This window comes from Cygnus atratus, chromosome 4 (assembly GCF_013377495.2).
Source record: "Cygnus atratus isolate AKBS03 ecotype Queensland, Australia chromosome 4, CAtr_DNAZoo_HiC_assembly, whole genome shotgun sequence".
Taxonomy (NCBI): domain Eukaryota; kingdom Metazoa; phylum Chordata; class Aves; order Anseriformes; family Anatidae; genus Cygnus; species Cygnus atratus.
In genome coordinates, this window is record NC_066365.1 from 68,799,132 (window position 1) to 68,823,410 (window position 24,279).

The 24,279-nt window shown below is 35.5% G+C and overlaps 1 protein-coding gene across 1 annotated transcript in view; it reads left to right on the forward strand.

Annotated features, from left to right (window-relative positions):
• POLN (DNA polymerase nu) overlaps window positions 1–24,279 on the forward strand; it is a 99,493-nt gene that overhangs the window by 40,170 nt on the left and 35,044 nt on the right. The window contains 3 exon segments of the mRNA XM_050710576.1: window positions 1,919–1,976; window positions 3,519–3,596; window positions 4,039–4,153. Of these exon segments, the coding sequence (XP_050566533.1) occupies window positions 1,919–1,976; window positions 3,519–3,596; window positions 4,039–4,153 (251 nt within the window).

Genomic DNA, 24,279 nt, shown 5'->3' on the forward strand with positions numbered 1-24,279 from the left:
CTTAAAGATGAGCATTACTTTCATGTTTCTTGAACTACTTCTTTTCTGAAGATTTATTCAAATTATGAGTTGTTAGCTAATTTACAAGTGAAAGTACATTTTGCACTTGCAATTACTTGCTAGTGTTTTTCAGACTTATTAGTAACACTTCTGAAAATGCTCTAAAAGCAGACTTCCTGCATATGCTTTCAGTGAAAACGAGATGGCAATATAGTGATTTATTTTAGCACTATAAGATAGATTTTGAAATACATCTTTTTTTATTTCACTTTGTTCATAACTTTGAATCTAACAAGTTAAGGAACAGTAATCGCTGAGAGTAACTCTAAAGAGCTCTTTAACCTATACTCATATGCTGGAAGTTATCTTAGGTAAATGAAATGTCAATACTAGTAGAGACTAGTAGACCATGATGAAAACTTCCATAAAATGCTCTCTGCCATTCAAATGATAGAAGTCAAAATTAAATTTGTATGACCTTTTTTTTTTTTTTTTAATATATGAAATTAGGGTCCCACATTCGTGTCTGGGTACATAATGAAGGGTCTACTTTTCTATATTCCTGAGAATCCACTACCTTTTATGACTAATTAAATTGTATGTTATTCATATGAACAAGCACTGATCTACCTCAATTTATCAATAGAAATCAATAGTTATCATTAGAAATATTAGTATTGTGCACAGATTAAGTAACCATTTATTTCAAAATGTGGTCAATAGCATTATAATAAGCATTCCCACAACTGTATTTTTAAATGTTCCTAGAAACTGAAGAGTAAAATATTAGTGTTTCTTCTGCACCACAAAGTACCAGAATATGAATGTACTGGGGGACTTAGAGCTGTGTTCCTAGTTGACCTGCACTATGAAATATTATGTATATTATATAACAGTTCCTCTGTGTATGGTGCTATGGCAGAGCTTCGACTTTAATATGTTCAATTGTGGATCTTTCAGGGTGATACTAAGACTAGAAATGGTCTTGTTCCATTTTTGTTCTTTTACTTCCACTCTAAATTTCAGTAACTTTTGCAGTTTGATTACACCCTTCTTAGGTTTAAAATAATGATTTTGAGTTCAAAATTATATAGAAAATGATCATTTTGATTTGGAAATTATATAGCAGTATTTCCTTCTACTGAATTCACAAGATTACATAATATTAGTATGTTCATCTAACTCCTGAACTACTTGCAAATTAATTGCATGAAATTATGAAAATTGAGCTTGATACACATCAAGCTCAGGTGTGTTACCTTTCTAGACGAGGAGGCATAATGTCATAAGATAAAAGAAGGAAGCTGTCATGTGACATCTTCAATGCTTTACTGTATGAGATGTAAGCTATGTATGAACCCAGATCTTCAAAGAAAAATCTAGTAAACCTTTGTCCTGCCTTATGTTTGTTGATAAACTTAGCGGTCACTTTTAACCGTGGCTGATATGCTGTACTTAATAAACAGCCCTTTCTTTATTTTGTTGTGCATTTCAAAACAGCAGGAATAGATGTTAGAAAAAAGACTTGAGTCTGAAGTCTGTTCCCTTAGCTTTAGGTAGAGTTCAAATGTATTCTTTTCTTGAAAGTAATGTGCCATATCTAAAAATACAGGTTAAAATTAAAGAGAAAATGTTTTTAATTGGGTTACTGATTATTGTACATCCAGAAATTAGAATTTGTAAAAGCTGCCAGTGAGAAATCATTCTCATAAACTCCCAGTTGTCAAGGAACGGCAAATATGCAGAATTACTTGTTATAGAAAGGGGAACACTTCTTTGAAAGGCAGGTTAATCTTATTTAATATATGAGAAAAAATGTTGGCATTAGTCTCGCTAATGTTTTTATACTTCTTATAAATTGTTTGTAAACATTGCCATAAACATTAACTTACTAAGCATTTTTTATTCTTATTTGTAGAACATTCAAGGTATCTCTAAACATCCAGTGAGAATTATAAAGAAACAGTATATAAAAGGTAAACTGTGTTTTTATAAATGTTAAAAGGTAATTTTATCTCTATTTCTTAATAAGATATTTTTTATTTTAAAGCAGACCAAAAACTCCAATATAAAGGAATAGAACAGATTATTGATTCATAGTTGAACCTTAACATTTAAACCAATCACTTTTTGCTGGTGGTTCCTGCAAAAAGTTTGCTGTTTCAGCACTAATCGAAATAGTCTTAAACTTTTAGAACTTTATTTCCTTGGACAATCTCACTGTTCCTTCTTCCGGATGAAATTATGCATCTTAAATACATTTAGCATCCTAGGAGTGTTTTTGGGGGATTCAGCTTATAAGACTTTTCCTGAGGAGATGTTAATGCTGGGTTATCTTAATCCCGCTCAAAGACAAGCACCAACAGTTTGTCAGATGTGTTGGTTTTGGTAACAAAAGTGGATTTAAGGCAGGTGAATAAGAGAGATTCAAAGGCTAGAAAAGCATGACCTAAGCAATAAAACGTCTACTCACAGTAGACTCTAATATAAGAGAGATTTGCTTGTATAAATTCTTTCTTGAACACCTACCATCATAGCTGGGAAATGTTGCTCGTTTGTTGAATAGGTAAGGGCAGGCTTGCTTTTTAACAGCTCCCCAGTCTCTGCATTTGATATAATACATATCAGAAGACAGGAGTCTGTTTAAGATGGTATAAAATGTTGACAGCAGTTTTATTTTATCTTCCTCAATTATTTTTGTAAATATTTTTTTGAAGTTACTATTAAAAAAAAATTGTGTAAATCTGTGGCACAGTGCTTAGCAGTGGCATGTAGGCTTTTCTGGAAATTATTCAATTAAATTTGTTAATGTTCTTATATGCGCTTCTCAAAGATGTTTTCAAGCTCTTCATTCCTATATTGAGACACTTTCCCCCCTCACTCTTATGCTATCAGCTGTCAGTAATCACTGATCAGATGAATTTTTATGGTTGTTCAAAATAAAATATTCCTTTCTACGCTAAGACAAGGAGTTTTCCTAGAGTACACCAAGTTTCTAATACCTTGCCGAGGTACAGCATTGCTTTGAGATATTGTAGAGGGTTTCTTTCATTAGGATTTGGATGCCTATATTGGCTGTATGTTCTTAATATCATACTTCCCAACCTCCTATAACTCAGAATTTGGTTATTAGCACATTGCTGCAGCAAGTTCAAAGATAATAAAACATTTTTAGCTCATCTCTGTAGACTCTTTCTTATTTGCTTGCATCTTTTATTAAGTGATCTGTGAATAATGCTATTTATTGTTACTTGTCAGCTAGTGTTTTGGGAATGGTTTGGTTTTGAAAAAGAAGTGGGAGAAATGAGTGGTAATGCAAGGATGTCAGAGATGCAGATGCTCTGGATGACTAATGAGTAAAATAATTGTGATGCTGGACGTTGATGCTCTGCTAGGATGGTATGTTGTTATTTGTGTATTTTCAGTTGGGTGTTGGGAGTGGCATTAACAACCTGCTATGGTTTGCAACACTATTTTTGGATGGCGATTTGGTACATAAATGTCTGCCTCCTCTCTAGGAAAAGAAGAGGAAATAGTAACCATTTCCCCAAGAGCATTATTTGTTTCAAAGAAAGGATATACGTTTTTAGCAGCAGGTAAGACGATGTGTTATTATTCTCATACATATTAATATTCTCAGTTCTATGATGTCTTCTCCCCCTCTTCTTTGCATGACATTATATTTTAGAAGGCTGTCAAATCCCTTAGTATCAATTAATATTGTTATACGATGTATACTCCTTAGTGTGATTTAGATGTGGATAATTTGTAAGCCTTGTCAGTAGAAACAAAGAGCTAATAAGATTAACTGACACCCGAAGATAATGAAGGAGTCGGGCACTGTGTGATCTGTAGCTGGACTGTAACTCGTTAAGGATGTGCTTTCTACAGCTGTGTTGTTTTTGTTGTTGTTTTTGTTTTGAGCAAGAGGAAATGACTGAACAGTTCAGGCTTGTATTTTGATTTGTGATAGTTTGGTTAAAATGCAAACATGTTTTTATTTTAGAGCAATAGATTTATTTTAACACTGTTTTCTAGATTTTTCCCATATTGAATTAAGGATCCTTGCTGACTTATCATCTGAACCAGAGCTTCTGAAACTGTTCCAAGAACCTGAAACCACTGATATATTTACCACACTGGCTTCTCAGTGGTAAGAGTAAATGTTGCAATTTGGCATATTTATTGCCCCAAACCTGTTGTATTACTGTGTGGTGATAATAAAGAACAATATTTTGTTACGGTATCTATTGTTAATCTAATAGTGTTTTAACACTAGGAGTAATAATTCCCTTCTGTCTTTCTGAGCCTTTTCTCCTCAACTGTTGTTAATGACGTATGCCAAAAAGTTCTAATCCAGTTGACAAGTATAATCCTTGAGACTAAAACCAGTGCAATAACATATTCTGCATAGCGCATGCTGATAAGTTTCTCACTATATAATTGTTCACCAATACTTTTTTTTAGAATTCCAGAGCAGCATTTAAGTAGGGTATGTGTCTGAAACATTGCAGAACAGTTTTTCTTAGTAAAAGTAAAAACATTCTTGAAATCTGGTTGATTATTCAATAGCAGTATTGGCATCAAATTATATATGTACAAGAAATATGTCTAGATCTCATGGGCTTCCTTTCAGCTCATAGGATTTAGTGCTTCCATCTTCTGAGGGATGATGTGTGATACTTTGAAAAAGTGGTACATAGTAATTTAAAAAAAATGTTTCTTACATCCATTTCCAGATTATTGTTTACTGATCTCTTCAGCATGCAGACCAAAAGATTAACAATCCAAAAAGATAGAATATTAGTAACTTAGCTGTATGAGAGTGTTTCTTATTACTGTTTTTATTATGATGATGCCTAAAAGTGTAGGCTGGTATTCACTTTGTATTCAAAAGTGCATGGGCACTCAATAAGCGGATAGGATAGATCTTATAGAGACAGGGAGATAGATCTTACAATTTGAACGTGCAACACTGGTAAAGATCCAATAAAATAATATAACATGTAAGCAGGTTGGACAGAATCATGTCATGTAAATGTCATGCAATTTCCATATTTTCTCTTTGCTTCTCTCTTTATTTTTTTATCCCTGTTTTTGTTGGAAGATTGCTAGCTGAAAAAAATGAAAGCAAAAATAGATAAGATGAATTCATCAGTCCTGATCTAGCTCAATCCAAATTCTACAGTTTCTAAATTTCTACTCAGTGTGGTATTTGCTAATATACTATGAAGTAGTAAAAATAAACTATTTTATAATTTTCATGTTACCAACAACTGAATTCGTGCTTGAGACATGCACGTACAGTCTGGGAAATACAACTCAAGGTCACAAACATCCCAACAAATGAAGCTATGGAAAGATCACCTTTTTCTTTAAAGTCACTTAGAAGCTTCTATTGACATTATGATCAATTCTTAGCTCTGACATATCACTAGAACCTCGTGATGGAGTTAAATCCTTTTTTTAGTTTGGAGGTATATTGCAAATGTATGCATGAAGATGAGTCAAATTTTATCTCAACTCTGGGCAAAGCTCCAGAAATACTATTCTATTCAGCAACCTCACAGCTTTTGGCAGCCATCAACCTCTTATAGTTGCTACACAGTAACTTTAAATTTAATGAAATATTACAGACAAATATTTTTATCAGACAGAAGTGTCATGGTGTGTCTACAAAATCATTACATAATGATTCCTGCTGACTCTTACTTTAAGCTTCAGGAAAGCTAATGCTTGGAAGTAACTATTGAATCTATTATATGACATTAATTACAGAAGCATGAAGGTTGGATTTCCTCTGGTCTAACCTTGGATGCCTGTTATATACCTGGTGAGATTAATTTGGCATATTGTTGATACCCCTTATGTAATAAGATCAATTGCCTGTTAAAAGTGTTGGTTTCTCACTATTGAGTACGATGTAGGTCTGGGATGGTCATTTCACATGTAGACATCCATTTTGTCTCATCCATCCACTGTTCTGACAAATTTAATTCCTCCTATTGGATCAGTTCCTAGTGAACTTATATTGGGTTTTGGAGTTTTATCCTTAATTTATTAAACACTAACGAGAAGACACAAAATCATGAGCTCCACAGGTATCTTCCCATTCCAGATATTTATTGATTTTTTTAATCCACATTTTTAATTAGTGGAATATGGCTGGCTGCTAGGGGAATTATGATATGGCAGAGCAAATTTGGATTTCAGAGGAATGTCAACTGTATGGATAACACCAACTCTGAGAGTATAATTTTGAAATTAATTTTCTATTTTTTTCCCTGCAAAACAGTAATTTGCAAATGTGAACTGAGTAACTGAATACATATATAGACCCTTTATTTAATACTTAATTTGCCCGTATAGATATGGATTTGTGTATTTATTCAACTCGTGTCAAAAACCAGGAGATTTAACATGATCATAACTGCAAGGACAAAAGTAATTCAGGGAAACAGCTGTGTATCCTTGTTTTGAATATAGTCATTGCTAGGAAAGTTTGAAAACAAAAATATCTACTAGATAAAATAATTAGCCAGTTATTTGAACTTAGAAAAGGTCTAAAGACACAGAATTTAATTATTGTGTAATATGGTAGCTGTACAAATGTTGCTTTAGAAAACATAGCTAAATAATGATATTTATGTGCTTTTAGAAAAAAGCCTTGTGTAGTTTGCATGAAATAACACACACGCATCCCCATCCTCCCCTCCCATTGGTATTAGAACAAGTTGAGGGAAGGAGGAGCAAAACAAACTATTTTATCTCCCCTTGGTCTCCTGATTTTTATTAGGTCTTAATCCCGGGGCTTTAAAATCTGTGCAAGGGATATACCAAGTGGTATACTAAATGTTTTATTCTGTTTGAAGGGATTGCTGTTTGTAAATATTTTCTAACACATCTTGGAAAGCCTTGACCATTTTTTCTTTTCTGAAAGAAATCAATAAAGAATGAATTAGTTTCAGAAGCTTCCTCTGAAGAAAAAATTTAAGTTAATGTCAGTGTCTGATAGCATTCCAGTTTCTGAATGTGTGTCAGATATCTCTTAGCAGGTTTTCTGCATCTAAAAATCCTTAGGCTAATAAATACTAAAACATAAATAATATATTGACAATATTGACATTTGAAATTTATATTGACAATATAAAATCTTAGCCACATCCCAGAGTCAGACCAAGATTTATACCAGTTTATTCACTTATATATAAATTTAAGCATTATGACTTCTTCACCTGAATCTTAATTCCATTCCTTACATATCCTTCAGGCTAAGGTCTTCTATCTAAAATGTAATCTTTTAAAAAACCTTTACAGTCTTTTTTTAGCTTTTGGTGATGAATACACATGATGGACAGTTTCTGCCAAGAGGTTAGCAGTATGACTTTCTGATTGAATTAAGATCTCCTATGTATAAAAGCTTTTGTTTCTTAATTTGGTTGGGTATGCTCTACCAGGATTCAATGCGTCTGGGACGTAGAGATGTCTGTCTTGGAAACCTGTTGGTAGAGATGTCTGTCTTGGAAATCTGTTGGATTGATGTTTCTATCAAACATTACTTGTATGCCAACTTTACACTTGTCAACAGTGCAGTGTAAAGATGCACAAATATATGTCAACCCAGACAATGCCTATGCATCATGGCAAAAGGCTGAAAGAAAGCACTAACTCAGAAACTGAACTTCAGTGTCACATGCAACACCATACCCAGCCCAGTAAACCTAGCTGAGAGGCACTCCTCTGTAGAAGACCAGGCTGTAATCTTGTACTCCTATGGCTAATTTATGGAGAGAGCCCATCTCAGAAGTAACGCAGCCTCCACCAGTTTGGAATTCCCTGCAGCACGCTCAGCTGTTTGCTGTAAATACTGTAGCTGCTTAACTATATGCAGCAAGCAGTATTGTGTGTTCTGTTCGACAGAACTATTCTGAAATTGTTATTCAGATAAAATTCAGAAGTTGGTACTTACTTTGTGAGTTTCTGGGCAATCTGATGCTTAGTCTCGTGTTTTGTCTTCATATTGCTTCTTCCACATGAAAAAAATGTTCTTGGAATTTAATTCCATGGAATAAAATAAAAATTAAGTCTGTTGGCCACTTTTCAGTAAATTTGCTTCTATTGGCTGTTTTTGTCAGTGAAAAGCCCAAGCTCGTCTCTGCCTTGTACATCCAATATGTTTTCTGGTAACCTAGCATCTCCAGCTAAAACCAAGATGATTTCAATAGATTTTAATATTCACTTGTATATGCTTAGTACTGTTCCTACTCTTATCCTAGCCTCTCTGTAATGATTATCATATGCTATCGCCTACATTATCTTATGGAGAGTACTGTTGTGGTCTACTGAGAGTAAGCCTTAAATGACAGGTCAACACCTTCTAACACAAGAACACTAAGAGCGCATTACATTAATGATCTATTCACTACTGAACACAGAGTAAAGTTTGAAGTCTCGCCTCTAATTTTGAAAAGACATGATATAACTTATTCCAGCTATCTACAAGATCACCTTGTGTTATATTGTCATGATGCCCTGTGACAGTTATAGTCCTTTGGAAAAGCCACGTCATCATCACAGTGCTGAAGATGATGAGAACTGTCTTGGCAGCTGTCTGACCTGCAGAGAGACCTAACTGCCATAAGACGTACAACTGACAATGAATTTCTGAATGAAAATGCTGTTACTTCTTTAAGCTAGCTTTTCCACAGTATATGAAAAATAAATAATTGTGTTTAAAATGTTGTTGATGGACATATCTTAAAGTCCCTTTCAAAGATGGAAGCTGAAAAATATGTTTACTCCATTTTAGGGAGTCTGTGATTTTTATTTTTTTAGTTAGAGGCACAGTGACTAAAATGAAGCTGGTAAAGGGACTAGAGAGCAAGACATATGAGGAGCAGCTGAAAGAACTGAGGCTGTTTAGTCTGGAGAAAAAGAGGCTGAGTGGAGACCTCATCGCTTTCTATAACTACCTGAAAGGCAGTTGCAGTGAGGAGGGTGTTGGTCTCTTTTCTCAGGTGACAAGTGATGGGACATGAGGAATCAGCCTTGCCAGGAGAGGTTTATATCAGATGGCGGGAAGAATTTCTTCACAGAAAAGTGATTAGGCACTGGAACGGGCTGCCCAGGGAGGTGGTGGAGTCACCGTCCCTGAAGATCTTTAAGAGATGTGTAGATGTGGCACTTAGGGACATGGTTTAACAGTAGACTTGTAGTGTTAGGTGGATGATTGGATCTGATGATCTTTAGGTCTTTTCCAAACTAATTGATTCTATCAGTCTACCAGTCTCTTTCATATTCTTCATTTGTCACTCTTCAGTAGGCTGATGTTCCTCTGCCATAGTATATACTGGTATAGGCCATACCGGGTCAAAGTCCAGGAAGAGTATCTTGATTTAGCTAAGCACTTAAGCATGCAATAAATGTTATTTTGTCCTACCTTCCTGCCTGTGTGCTTTTTTGAGATGGGGATAGTACTGCTTCAGTGTTCCCAAATCAAGCAAATTCTTGCCTCTTTCTTGCTATTCTTTCAATGTGTGGGTAAGTCCTTTCCCCTGCTTCTTCAGAGTTTTTCTTAGAGAACTGGAGATCCCTGCTAGTGATGAGTTCAGCTGTAGCCAGCACAGCATTGTGCTACTCCATCAAGTGTCCTGATGGCAGCCTAGCCCTACAAACACAACTACATTTTTTATGGCTCTGGAACTAGCTTAGTCATTTTAAGCTTGAAGATCTCATCACTACGTTCCGATGTTTAATAGGATGTTTCTGATACCTGAAAGTTTGATATACTTCCTATGTTTTAGGTTCTTCAACCTGACATAGAATAGAAAACCCAGCATTGAGTTGCAAAGTTCCCTATACAGTGCCAAATTATGCATCTCAAAAGGTGAAAAAATCTACATGCTGGCCAAAAAAACATTTAGGAGAAGCTAATGAGAAATTCTAATTACAGAAGTAGGTGCTTGAGCTCCTCTTAGAAAGCTGGAACAGAGTGACAAGGATAGCCAGTCACTTGTGTCCATACCTGAAGACACCTGCTAGACAGATTTTATTTAATTTTATTTTGAAAAAAGTGAGCAGGATTCACTCTTTTTAAGTGGTGATTGTGTCCAGCTTTTATACAATAGCTAGGTGCTTGGAGACCTCAGTTCAACTTTTCTAACCTTCAAGCATTCAAATCTGCATCTGTCTCATTTCAGGAAGATACAGAGCAAAATTAGACTGGGTATGAAAGCTTCTCCACTCCGTGCTACTGTCTTGTTGCAGCTGAGATTCTGTTCAGTAAAGATTGTAAAGTTGAAATAATTGGACTTGCTCAGCTGAGAGAAGATAAGATTTAGGAGACACATGATAATAATCTTCTAATATATAAAAGTTGTTGCAGAGAGTAGGGTAGAGAGTGAACAAAGCATAATGAATGAGTTTACACTGTGGTAAGAGATGTTTTGGTTAACATTAAAGCTTTTTAATAGAAAAGGTAAATAAATACGGAGGTGGATTACTTCTCAAGACTGTGGAATATCTATCACTAGAAGGAATGAGTCAATCAGATTTTTCCAAGGATAGCTGAGGTGGCTTTTCATTCTCCCTCAGAACCATGTTTATATGGCCTTATGATTCAATATCTAAGTTGGATTTGTGAGGCCTGGAAATTAGACCATGCTTTAACTGCATGTCACTGGGAGGAAGAGTTGTCTGTGAATCCCACCAAGTGAAGAGAGAACTGAGTTGCTGGCCCTTAGTACCCTGAAAAATATTTCAAGGTGGTACTCCCCTCCACCTATAGTATGAAATTATAATAATTAAAATAAAAATAAAAGCATATTATAGACAGAAACTGTGTGTAAATAATGCTGTAATTGGATTACATCTCATAGATTGGCTCCTACAGGCATCACAGTAGAGGTCAGGTGTGCTCAGAGTGGGTCTATGATGAACACGTGCACAATGCAGAATTTCAGAAGCCTTTTGAACAGTTAGGAGAGAAGTGTTCCCTGAGATGTGCCGAGAATTCAGGGATATCCAGGCTTCAGGGGCCACTTAGTGGTGTCAAATGGGTTTGTTCATAGATTTGGATGTAGGTATCCACATCCGTTTCTCAGATTTGGTCTAGGTATCACAGTTTCTTATGCAATTGCCAGTACAGATTTGTTGGAGATGGACTTCCACTCAGACCGTGTATCATTCATTCAAAAAATGAATGTAGGATTACTGCTCTGAGGTGAGCATCATCCCAAGGCAAGTCCCTAAAACTAAGTGGGTAGAGCTTCAGGTATTTGCTTTATGTTCTAGTCTGTAGAAAATCATTACAGGGTCATGCTTTTATCTAGTGAATGATTCCTAAGGCACCCATTGGCAGGCACCAACCAGATATTACAGATATCTTTGCAGCCTCTCATCTTCTTAGTTTCTACTTAAATGTGTTTCCTGTAGATGTCCTACAAGATTTACAAAAATATTTTGCCCTGTCTATATGGTAACTACGAACTAAGATGTGAAAACATCTAGACTATATATCCTCTTAAACAAAGAGCTTCAGAGAAAAAAGCCTTATAAGTAGATTAGTTACCAATGTATTGAAATGAAACTCTAGCACTTTCACATTCGGAAGTTTAGCTATGGGAATACCCAGCTAATTTGTAGGCTCTAGGAAGAATATAAGTATATGAAACAAGGAACATTCTGTTGACCACAATATCTTTCTGAAATCAATGCAAATTTAAACTAGAAACATCATTAGATGTCTTTTCAAGGTACATAGTCCTTTTCTGTAAGTTATATTTACTACCTGAAAAGGGGAGCAATTTAGAAGGCTCCTTAGTAAATTGTTTACAGTATGATCTAATTGTGAGCACAAATCTGTTACTACTGTAAAATGCATATTTTCATTTCTGGGGAAGTAGTAGGATGATTTTCCCTGTGCATAAACTCTTCCACACAGTGAGAAGTGACCTAGGCATCTTCTCTAATGTATCCTGTGTCATAGGTTGTCACCTGAGCGAGTGTAGCTCCAGCATAACGAAATGCCTGTTAATCTCTGCCTCAAAAATCACCCCATTATAGTTAAGATTGTTGGACAGTTGTGTGTTAGTATTTTATGTTGTATTCTGTAACTCTTTTTGTATACTTTCCAATCTGAATTGGAGAACATATAAAAATTTACTTATATGGAATGAATTTTCCTTATATTCTGCAGATAAAAATAAGAGTAGAGAATTTTAATAATCCATATTAAAAATATTTCTATAGTACCATGTAGTCGAGGAATATCTCTAATACTGTTCAATACACAGATGTACTGTGTATTAAAAGATAATTACCCGAATAATCTGATAACTGCCACCATTCCAGTGTTAAGACAGACATTCTTTTTAAACTATTAATTTCTACCTCTAAACTATAATTTATCCTGTACACGTTAACTACTGATGGTGAATTAAAGTAACAAGGTAATTGGTGGATACTCTTTCAGGGTGATATGTACTTTGTACCAAAGGAAAAAAAAAAGGAGGATTTGTGGCAGTCAGTTGCATACGATGCTTATGCTCAAGGCAATGCTTGGAAAAAGTCTGGGGAGTTTGATAGTGGTCTAGCTGCTCCTGCTTCAGTTTGACATGAGTTTTGTTAAATACACACCCCAAAATATTCACTTCTCTCTCATTTATCCATCTGCTTCCTCGTGTTCTTGCTTTATTTGGTGGTGGTGGAGAACAGCATGAATAGATGTCCTTCTTCTAGGTATTGACATTATCTTCTAGTAAGTATATCATTCTACTTATGTCGCTTGCAGAGAGCTCAAAAATGGCTGCAGAATAAGAGGACATTGTCTCATTATTTCTTTGTAGCACTGGTAGCTAATACCTGAACTAAGAATATGTGTATCTATTATAGAATACCAAGGGATTTATAAAATTATTCACTTCTAATCATTCTGAGAAACATTCCTTTCCATTTTTGTAGTGTAGGTTAGGTTGGCTGACACTTGAAGATATGGAAGAGCCTTTCATTTACATTATATAATCTGTGCCGGAATCAGAGGAACTTGAACACTTAATTTCCAATAATCTCGGGAACTGCAGGCTGTTAACAAAATGTGCTGGATATAAAAGTCCATGTTTCCTCAGCTGATGTATGTGTGGGATGTTGGTAATATATAGAAAACCATTTTGGTAAGAGAAGGACATGCTAATTTTGGATTTGACTCAAGGAAAAGCCTAGAAAGAAGCAAAGCACAGAACTAGTTGGTATTACCATATTGGAAGGACGAAAGTTGTGGGTTTTTGTGTTTTAAGGTCAACCAGTTTTGAATAAAAAGACCACAGTGCAGAAAGTTTGTTTTTTTTTTTCTTTAGAGACTGTCTTCCTTTAGGAAGTGGAGAAAATTTATTTAATTACAGCCTGCCAAGCAGGGGACTCAAGGAACTGATTATTTCTATTAATGTCGATGTGAACCAGACTGTGTTGTGCATTGGGTCCATCAGGAACTATAGCGAAATAGGTGAATTTTGTTTTTCCAGCTGCTTGGAAATTCAGGATACTTACTGACAATAGTTTTATCTGTTGATACCCCGCTGAGTTGTGAAGAACACAGGAAATAAGCAGAGGGATTTTGGATGTTCCTGAAATAAATCAAAATAAGTCATCATGGGTTGAATTATACAAAAAGATAGTGTACTGGGTCTGTTTGAAGAAGATAAGGTCGAGTATCCACAAATGTTTGGTGGTAGGCTGACTAAATACATATACACTTGCCCATTCCTGTTTTATACAATCTTGTTTCAAGTACTTTTTTTTTTTTTTGTATCAAATAGGTTGTAAGGATGAATCAACATTCATCCTTAGCAAAGCACTGACTTTTTTTTAGTTACTTTATATAAATGTATGGTGTAGCAAACATTGAATTAAGTTGAGCTGCCTACTCCCTTAAGTTATTGTTAATTAAAACTGCAAACATCAAGCTTCAGATGAAAAAAAAAAAAAAAAAAAAACAACTTTAAAGGTTAGTCCTAACTCTACAACTTAAATTCAAGGCTAATACTAAATAGCAAAAAAGGCCAGTAAAACCTGAATGAGATAAATGGATTTATGAGAGGCAAAAGCCACATCTGTAGCTAAATGCTTTTTAAACAAGCTATGATTAGAATCAGAGAATATCCCTAGTTGGAAGTGACCCACAAGAATCATCGTGTCCAACTCCTTGCTCCAAGCAGGACTACTTTAAAATTAAACCATATGTTGAGAGCATTGTCCTAATGCTTCTTATTTGCATTTCTATATTAATTTTATGAAAATATTATCACCAAGCCCTTGAAAAAGGCTTCGTTAATCAAGACATGTCACCTGGGTTTTTGTTAGTTTATTAAGGAGTAATGGGATAATCATGTTTATCCAGGTGGACTTCTACTGAGGAGATGGGAAGAGCTTTACCTTTTCTCCCATCCACATAAGCAGACATATGGCTACAAGATGCAGCCACGGGGTTATGCAGCTCCATTTTCCCCCAGCTAAGGGTCTATCAGTTTTTGTTCATTGTCTAAATAGTGAGATATACTAGCTCAGGACTCTTAGGACTCCATTGTTGTCTAAAGAATTTTTGGATAATCCAGACTATTTCATACTCTTGTAACCAGACATTACAACTTGCAATCTCTTGGATTCCCCTTTTTCCACTTTTTATGAGCTTAATGTCAAGTCTAAAATGAATTTGGATTAATTCTTTTCATTTCAAGTCATGCATTGGAAAATCAAATCTTTTTTTTTTTTTTTTTTTTTTGGATTTGAAGTGTAGTCATACTTCGTGCCATTGAGCCCATATAAGATTGTGAAACTGTTTTGCAGTATTAAGACAAATTATGGACATAGCTGCTCTTTGCCGTGGAGTACTTGGGCTAACTTCTAGAATCCTGCTTTTGAAGAGAGTGGAGAAAAGTTTTCATGTGTATTATATGGCATTCACCTTGAATATGTGTAACTGAAGATCTCTGCCGGAGTCTCCATTCAGAAATACATGACTGTGTTGTGGTCTTTCAGCTCTGCAGTCTGGCTGTGTAACTCAGCCAGTATTGATTCACCCTAAATCCCAAGGTTTGGAGCTCAGTGCTACCTGCTAGATGACAAAGGGTTAATTTCTTGCATTAGCATCGGATTACCCAGCTTTATCATAGCGTTATCATTTCTAATTAGTTTCAAGGCTTCTGCTTTTATTTTTCTTTTATTGGAATAGACTCTGAAGAAATGATTGTTGCAGTACTTAAAACTGAATAATTATTAGTACTTACCCATCATCTCATTGTTTATGTATCACTTCTCTTCTGATTAATATCCAAAATAGCTCTTACTTTATATCTTGTATCTTTCTTTTCTTATTCACAGTATTACTGATAAAGGGAGAGGAATGAGGAATTTGCTTTATACACGCTGTTCAGGCACAAATTCAGTTTAAATGGGAAGTCATGCTCTTCCAAATCAAATCACGTTCAGGGGCAGGTATGCTGTGGCAGCAAGTCTAGTTGTTGAGACACTACTTGTTATGAATCTGGTGTTTAATAATTACTTATTTTCTAAAATAGGTGTGAGTGAGGCTGTAACCTGCAGCTCCTGCAGCTGTAGTATTGCAGATTTCTTCAAGTCGTACTTGAGAAATTTTTAACATCTATGATGTACTACAGTGACAGATTGAATTTCTGTGTGAATAAATGTAACGGTAGGAAAAGATGCTGACAAAGTGACAGTAGTTATTAAGAAATAGAGAAGCATTCGGAAGAGAAGCTCTAGGAAAAAGTAAGGCAGAATCTTACGCTGCTAGGTAATGCTTTACACTTGGTAAAAATATGCCTGGTCTTACACAGGAGTATAAAACTAGAAGGAACTTATTAGCCATAAAAACTTTTTCAGGTGATAATGTCATAAACTCTCTTCCATAGATTGGTGGGGCCTCAACTTAGAGCTAGTTTTAGCCTAGATAATTCTACTGGAAGCTGTTGAATTCCCCATTCCTCTTCTGGCTTGAAGTCTCCTTTTACTTTCTACCTTATTTATTCCTATAGTTTATCTAGATAAATTATTCTTGCCAACATTGTCCATTAGCTTTATTAGCTCTCCTTACATGCCCAGAGTTTGCTTTGCATAACTACTTCAGGAAGGCAATCAATTGTGTTCTCAGCCCTCATTCTTTAAGGAAACTAGACACTTTTTCTCAGGGTATTTGTCACCAAAATAACTTAATGAACTAGTGGTGGGAGCAGCTAGTTATGACTACATGGAATTCCATGCAAGTTAATCTGTATTTCCTCTTGGCAAGGAAAATGAGCCTCTGTGGCACTGACTGACTGCTTCACTAAGCTGCTTCAGTTAGCAAAGCTAGCTTTTTAAGCAAGCTCTGAAATCTCTGTGCCACAACACAGCCTCAGGTATATTTGTATCATGGTCAAGAAACGCGAGTTAATTTTGGTCATGAAATTGGGCTAGCAGAATGATGAATTAAAAAAATCATGACTTGAGAGGCTACCTTTATCCTAGTAAATTTAGTGCCAGGGAATGTTCCTGGTTGCTGGCACTCAGTATCTGCGTTGCTGAATTGGTCGCTATCGTGGTTGTGGCTCTGGACCAAACAGCTCCTGGGCACAATTCCTGAACTAGCATGGGCCAGGGATTATTTCTACCAGGCTGGTGGATGCAGCACCATGTTTGGATGGTTAGAGATTTATGAACTATGGATGTGTGATGTTGTTTTCCACTTAGCCCCACTGCTGCAGGATATTTATGGACGGGTTTAATTTCTTTATGTTGATATAGTCAGTATCTCCTTTCATATGGTTGATTTTTCACTATTCAGTATTCAGATAGCCTACCTCCATACCTGTTTCAAATTAATGTTTCTCGAACATGGTGACCAAATTAAGTTAGCTACCCAGATAAAATCTCAACAGTACATTGTACAGCAGAACTAATATTGCCCTGTCATGATTGGAAATAACCAACTTGTCACATACTGAAATTGCATTTGTCTTTCTCCAGCCAAACCATACTCTTTCCTTGTCATTCCGTGGTCAAATATTACATTTTTCTCTGTTTCTAATTGTTCACCCCCTACTTTATACAAAAAGTGTATGCTTTAATAATTCTTATTTTCAAATAACTTTGCAGAAAAGCAGTAGTCTTTTTTAATTATTATTATTATTTAGACACTGTGAAAGGGTGCATTTCTCAAGCTGTGTAGGGATAGCTTTGCAATTACTAAAGTCTAGAGGGGGTGAAATGGTGTCAGTGTGCTATCTACTTTTGTTCCTGTGTGGTATATTGGAGGACAATTTGTTGTGGAGTATCTTGAAAGACAAGCTCCAAGTTCTCTGTATATTGCATTTGAGTTTATTTTTTCTGTGCTATTATTACAGTCGCTTTGGGATTAGGCAGTCTCTTATACCTACTTGAAATCCTTGTGAAATCAGCTGTAATTGAATCCTCAGTTTATATCTCTGGAATATCATTAACGATAAAGTTCATCACTTTTACCTAAATTTCTGTAAGACTACCAGATTAAATCATTGTTCTGAAGAAGTGTCATTATTTAAAATCAAGCTTGTTTGCATTAGGCAAAAAGCATTAATTCTAGTTTGAGCTTTTCATTCCTCTCACAACAAACATCACTTGTGGAAATGTCTGTTTATTAATGAATGACTGTAACTGTTAGATTTTTGCATAATAAAAGAAATCATACTCAAAAGATTTTGACAGGAAACACTTGAAAACTGTGGCATTTGCAAATACAATCTTTGTGATAGCTGTAATAGTATTTGTTTTGCCTTTGGAATACCTATGTTAGGCAGCACAGCCTCCACAAATTAGGGTATAAATACATATACCCACATATATATACACATGAACATAGATATTTATGAACTTTTATGTTGAGATAGAGGAGATAGATCTAGATTTTGACTTGCAGTATTCAATTATTATACTGTGTTTTTACAAAGCATTCATGCAGCAGTTTAATTTGCTGCCACTTTATCCCCCTATTCCCGTGTCCCATTCCTTCTGCCACCCCTGAAATTTGGTAAAAAGGAGGAGGTTCAGTATGCCTTCTCAAATCAGAGTTTTAAAACATCGTAAGTTCTATGTTGAAAACCTCATGGGCATCAGTGTGGACTATTTTAACAGTTTTACTTTTTCAGCACAGCAATTTCTATCTGTTTTGATAGCTTACTTGCAACAGTTGATATTAATCAAATTTAACACTGGACTTGTCTTGTACAGTTACAGACTGAGTGGTAACTTATGAAAATTTCAACTTGTAGTTTACAGTCCCTTGGAGAAGTACAGCTGTGACATTTGTTTAGACTAGCAAATAATAAGGCAAAGGGAATAAAGTCTTCAGAAAGCATAATGGGTTTTGTTTTTTAGAAGACTTAAACAATCACTTTAAATAAACCAGGTTGTTAACTACAAGCTTAACCAGACAGCTTAATTTTATATCAGTTTGGAAGCTTATTATTATTGCACATCAGATGGTTTCTTAGCAGTCTAGAATAACTGAAAAACAAAGCTTTAGAGTTTTGATCACCACAACTAACAGAAACTAGTGAAAAAGCAAGCTCCGGGGATGTAGGGCAGTCCTCAGTTGTTTCACGGTGTTTGACAATGCTTGGCTTTGGTAATTTCATGAAGAAGATTTCTTGTATATGAAGAGTTATCTTCAAACAGTCATTTTCACCTACAGTGGTTTTGATAAAATGCTAGATTTTGTGAGCGCTCTCCAGATCTTAATGAGATGTTTCAGTTTATTTCATTTAACTCAATTAACTTTAACTTGACTTTCAAGCTAAATCTTGATGAAATCAAGAATGTAAAGGCAGGTATTACAGATCCACACTATTTTAAAAATGTTTTGAGGTGCTACTACACATTTTGACACAGTTTATAAGTAATTCATTTTTAGGATTGAATCCGACAATAGTAATTAGATTTTCATTGATGGAATTTTTAGAATGTGGAAACTGATGAAGTAATGGGTGCATTTTGCACAATAGTACTGGGAATCTAGCTAATACGTGCCAAAGAAATCAAGTAAGGCTTATGGAAAATACTATCATACTGTATTAACTTGGAGAATTGAGGAATTTTTCATGCTTGATCTAGGTCTAATAGAAAGTGTCCGGACATCTCTTTGCAGAAGTTAAGACCTAAACACTTTTGAAGCTTTGGTTTCAAACCCACCAATTATTTTAAAAAACAAACAACTCATACTTCAGTTTTTGTTTTGCCTTTAATTCAGCGTGATTATAAGCGTAATAGAAATTTAAGCTGCAAGAGGTATTGTCAGTGAATACTGAAAGAAAAGGATTATTCATTATCTCATCCCTCTCTGCAGAAAATCCTCATATATATCATAATTGAATTCTTCCTCTTTTCTTTGGCTATTAAGATCTTTAAATGTCTGCTTCTTACCTTTTTCTGAACTGTACAGATGCATTTTGATGTAGTGTGACATACTCCTGCTTGTTCTTCCTGAGCAACCTGTGCATTGTTTGCTGGTGGTTTGATGGGGCAACTAATTGCAGTTACATCATCTTTTGGTTGTGTACTAAGAACTTTGTTTCCTGCTGTTTCACTCTTTTGGTATTTGGCTAAGGCTGTTCTGAAACTCTATTTCTTTATAAAATTATGAGACTCCTGACTGGGCCAGTACTGGTAATTATTTGATACTTTGCTACAGCTACCTGTACCGTTTCCCAACATGGCTTCCATTCCTTCTTAACTATTCAAAGCTTCTTACAGAAAAGCTTGAGAAGAAAGAGAGCATTAATTTGAGGTTGATCCCTGACATGTAGTTTAAAACAAGTGGTCTCTGATGACTTTTGTTGTCCTATCTTGTATGGCCCTTGTAAGCTGTTTAGATTTATTTGTCCTTCAGTGATGGTGACCGCCACCATTGACATTCACAGTCAGTGACTTACTTTCATTCTCTGCTTTTAAAGCTGAAGACTCCGACATGAGAATGTCCTCTAGCTGATTAATTCTTTCAACAGTCATGTCTCAGAAACAAACATCACCTGTCTGGGAAAATGGCAGTGTAAGAAAGAACTACAGTTGTAAGAGAAAAGCACTTTTGTGTTCCTGCAGGAGTGAAGGAGAGAAAATATGAAGGTTCCAGGGTAGGGTGTGCTCTCTCAAGAACCTCCGTTTGGTATCAGGCACTTTCTGATCTCTCTGAATGAAGTCCAAAATTGTACCTTTTTAAAGAGAAATCTCTGACCTTTTTTTGTCAAGGGCACTGAAAATAACTGCTGTCTAACATACCTCCTCTGTACCTGGGAGATAAACATGCAGGTAAATATCCTAGTAAAGATAATGGATCACTGTACTCCCAAATGAATCCTTCAACAAATTGTTACTGATGATAGGTATAATTTATGACATGACCTTGTTGCAATCTCTTTATCTGGTTTCCTGGTACTTTAAAATGTAGCAACAGAAGACTTCTGGCCCACAGAGCAAACTAAAAAGATATGTCTTTATCTTCTGTAAAGTGCTTGAAAGCTAAACATCATGGTCTCTTGCAGAAGGTTTAGGACTAATGAAATAAATCTTTGTGCAATGGACTACAGAGGCTACTCAGACAAAATTAATTATTTTGTAATTAACCATTGGAAGGGCTTTTAAAATCATAAAGTGCTTATGGAGTCTTGAAAAAGAGTTTTATAGGGGTTGTAAAGCTTCTCCTGGTGCTAAAAGGACATAAATTAAAAATCAGTTTGGTGGAGTAGCATACAAAGGGGAAAAGAGATACAATGACAAAAATGTGGCAGGAAAGAACTGGCTGTGGTATAGGAAGGACAGTATCAAGCTGACTGTCCTGTAGTCTTTCTTTCAGAGAAGTGTCCTTTAGTCTTTTATTCACAGAAGATGAACACAACTAGCTGAAGTGAAAGCTTTTATAAAAACCTCTAAATGAAATAGAATACAAATTTTATTTTTTAATACACATTTTTTAATACAAATTTAAGCTCCCTGATTGGGAGATTGTGACCCCCTCCCATCTTTAAGTACGTTCCCATATTTACATGGAAAATGCATGCCAGAGGTTCACCAGTGTGAGCAACAGCCACTGCAAGACATCTCTGCTTTCCCGTGCCAGGGTGGGAATGAGTACAGGTTAAGTGAGGAGTCTGTATATTACACTCCAGGTGAAAAGGAGGATATGTGAGGAATCTGATGTTATTGATTCATTGATTGGAGCATATCCTTGGGTGAGAAGCTTCTCTGTGTTATTCCAAAACCTTATATCTCACTAATGCAAATCACATCAAGATAAAAATGCAAATAGAGGCATTTGGCGTAACATCTGATTCAGGCACAAAAAGTGCTTGGAAATAACATAGATACAAGAATAAAAGAAGAAACTGCTTAATCAATATATACTTGGGTTATATCAGAAAGGTCTTGCTTTCTGTTACCTATTTCACCTGCTGTTTCCCCTGACAAGAAGTTAGTTTGCGTTTCCTTATAGATGCTTCTTTGCTATTTTAGAAAAGTACCTTACCTTTATTGCCACTCTTCTGGGCAGTCTAGGCAGGTTTCATTTTTCATCCTGATGTCTCTATGCTCTTCTTATGAAGAAGACAAACTAGCTACTTTTTGTTTAGAACATAGTTGTGTAAATGCCTTATAGTTAGAGAAGCTGCATATATATATATATATATATATATGGTTTTCATATGTTATGTGGTTTTCAGTAGACATTGTACATCAAACTGTACATTAAAACTGTGTATGATAAAATACGTAGGCTAACTGCACATACTTTATTCCTGGCCCTTGCTTATCATGCAAGACAAAAGTAATAGTCTATTATGAAATGACAGTGGCTTTGAGGAGACTGGTTCCCCACCTCTTCTCTGTATTGTAACAGAGATTAGCCACATAAAAGTCACGCCAAGATCTCTTCCACACATTATTTAAAAATGTCTGAGACAACTTATGCCTGAGCCTTGTCAGTATTTTCCATTGGTCATGGAATGGTAACTTTCAGAAAGATCCCCTACTCTTGCACGCCGCATTAATGGTGAGCAGGCTAGGTTATAGTGGAGCCAATCTCTTCCGTATGTTTAGGATGCCCAAATATATTGTGGTATATATTCTGCTTGCCAATGTCACTTAAAAACTAAGCTTTCCGAATTTACCTCCAAGATGATATATCCAGTGGTGTTACCACGATAAAATGGAGCAGTTGCCACTAATTACGTAAGTTGCCTGTACCAGTTTCATATGCCAGCAACGTTCCAGGCACAACCTTAGAAAACACATAACCCTCACCAGTATTTCATAGCAACAGTGATTAAAAATGGCAGATTTATATACTTCACTGAAGAAATTAAAACAACAACAACAAGTGTAAAGGAGCAGTCAGATGAATGAATGTGTATTCAGTTGTATATTCAGTCATTTATTGGACATTAATGACTATGTATAAAAGGAATTTAGGGGCACTCCATCTCCTTTCCCGCATCAACAACTCCCAGCTAGGACTTGGATTAACTGACAGATGCAGGAGAGCAGCCAAGAGCTTTGTGGCTATTATGACTGAGCTTAGCTTGGTGTAATGTAATGCAGAACAAGGCAATGCATGTCTGCCAGATATTGTGTTGGAGAAGTTTGTTCTGCCATGTACTGTACATAAACAGACGACTTCCGTCACCATGCAATATTTCCCAGAAATACTGAAATGTCTTATCGCATTCTTTCAAGACTGGTTTCCTTCCATTTCTACCTGTTCTCAAAGTTTTATTTTGCTGTTGCCCAATTCTTATGTCCTGTGGCCTTCTTGGATTTTTTTTTCTGCATGTGTTCAACTACTTTGTGTTCTGTGCTAATTTCAGTATACCAAAATTTGCATTTATTGTTTATTTATAATATTCTGTGCAGTTTAAAAATAATTCCGTCTTGTTCTCTACTCTGTAATAAATATATTATTCTGATTCTGGTTTGTAGCTAAGCTTTTTTTTTTTTTTTAAATCACAAATAAGATTGCCATATTTTTCTTGGATATAAAGAAACTTGGTGTTCATAAGTTTTAAGACTTAATTCAGCAGAAAGTCTTTGGAATGCTCTTTAGACCCCATTAATATATGAAAACATTTTGGAGAAATTATAGAAAATATTCAAAATACTTGAAAAAGTAATTGCACATGCATTGTTTTAAGTTTTGTATCTGCTGTGTATATTTCTTACTGACAATTTGGTTCCTTAGAAACTTTTCTTTTTTTCCATTTTTTTTTCTTTTTCCAGGCAGCTATTCCCTTTTTGGCATACAACCTACTTCATAGTAGAACCATCTCTTTAAAGAGCTTGTATATCTCTACTCTGACCACATTTGTCAGATTTTCTATAACTTTCTGTGCTAAGTTATTTTGCTGTCCTCACAGACCTTTCCTGGTTGTTCAGCTCTGATAACTCCTTCCAAGAATAATGAGATCTGTTAACCTGAACTTGATAAGTGTCTTCCACCACAGAAGCCCATTCTTTATTTCAGCTAATAGATGTGTATCAAGTAAAGAACTATAAAGCAAAGTACTTGCAAAGCAGTACTAAACAAAGGAAAGCAAAGGACAAGCAAATCAGAATTGTGGAAGTAGACTGAAATAAGTATGCACCAAGGACAGGAATGTAAGAGCGTGGGCACATAAGAGGTGAAATACTGCACATCTGGAGATGGCAAGTCAGGAAGAAATTGAAGATGGTAATATTGATGATGAACTTGACCAAATAGCTTATTAAAACATGGAGTAATAAGAAAGTTGTCATAAAGCAGAAAAACATGTTTAATGCCAGAACTAATAACTGCATGCATATTTTCTGGAGGACTTCCACAACAAAGCATCCAGCAAATTCTTTCTTTTAAGTTTTGTTTTCTGCATCAATTTATTTTACATTCATATACATTAACATTCCTCCTGTTCTTCTAGATGTACATACAGTACTAAGTGAGCTGAAGTTTGCCTCTATGTCACTGTCTAGGCTGAAGATTTTTTTATGCCCATTTAGCTTCCTTTTTTTTTTGGATTCAAGTGTGTTTGAAAGGAGTGTACCCCCAAAAGATACCTATTTTATGTCATACCACAATTCAGCACTGTTTTCATGTATTAGATAGCTTTCTTTGTGAGTGTAGCTTAAACATCTCTTATACAAATAAGAAGATGATAATGTTTCCTTCTCAATACTGTGGTATTCTGTGATGAGTCCAAAACCAAAATAAAAGTTTTAACTTTAAATAGGTTCTTG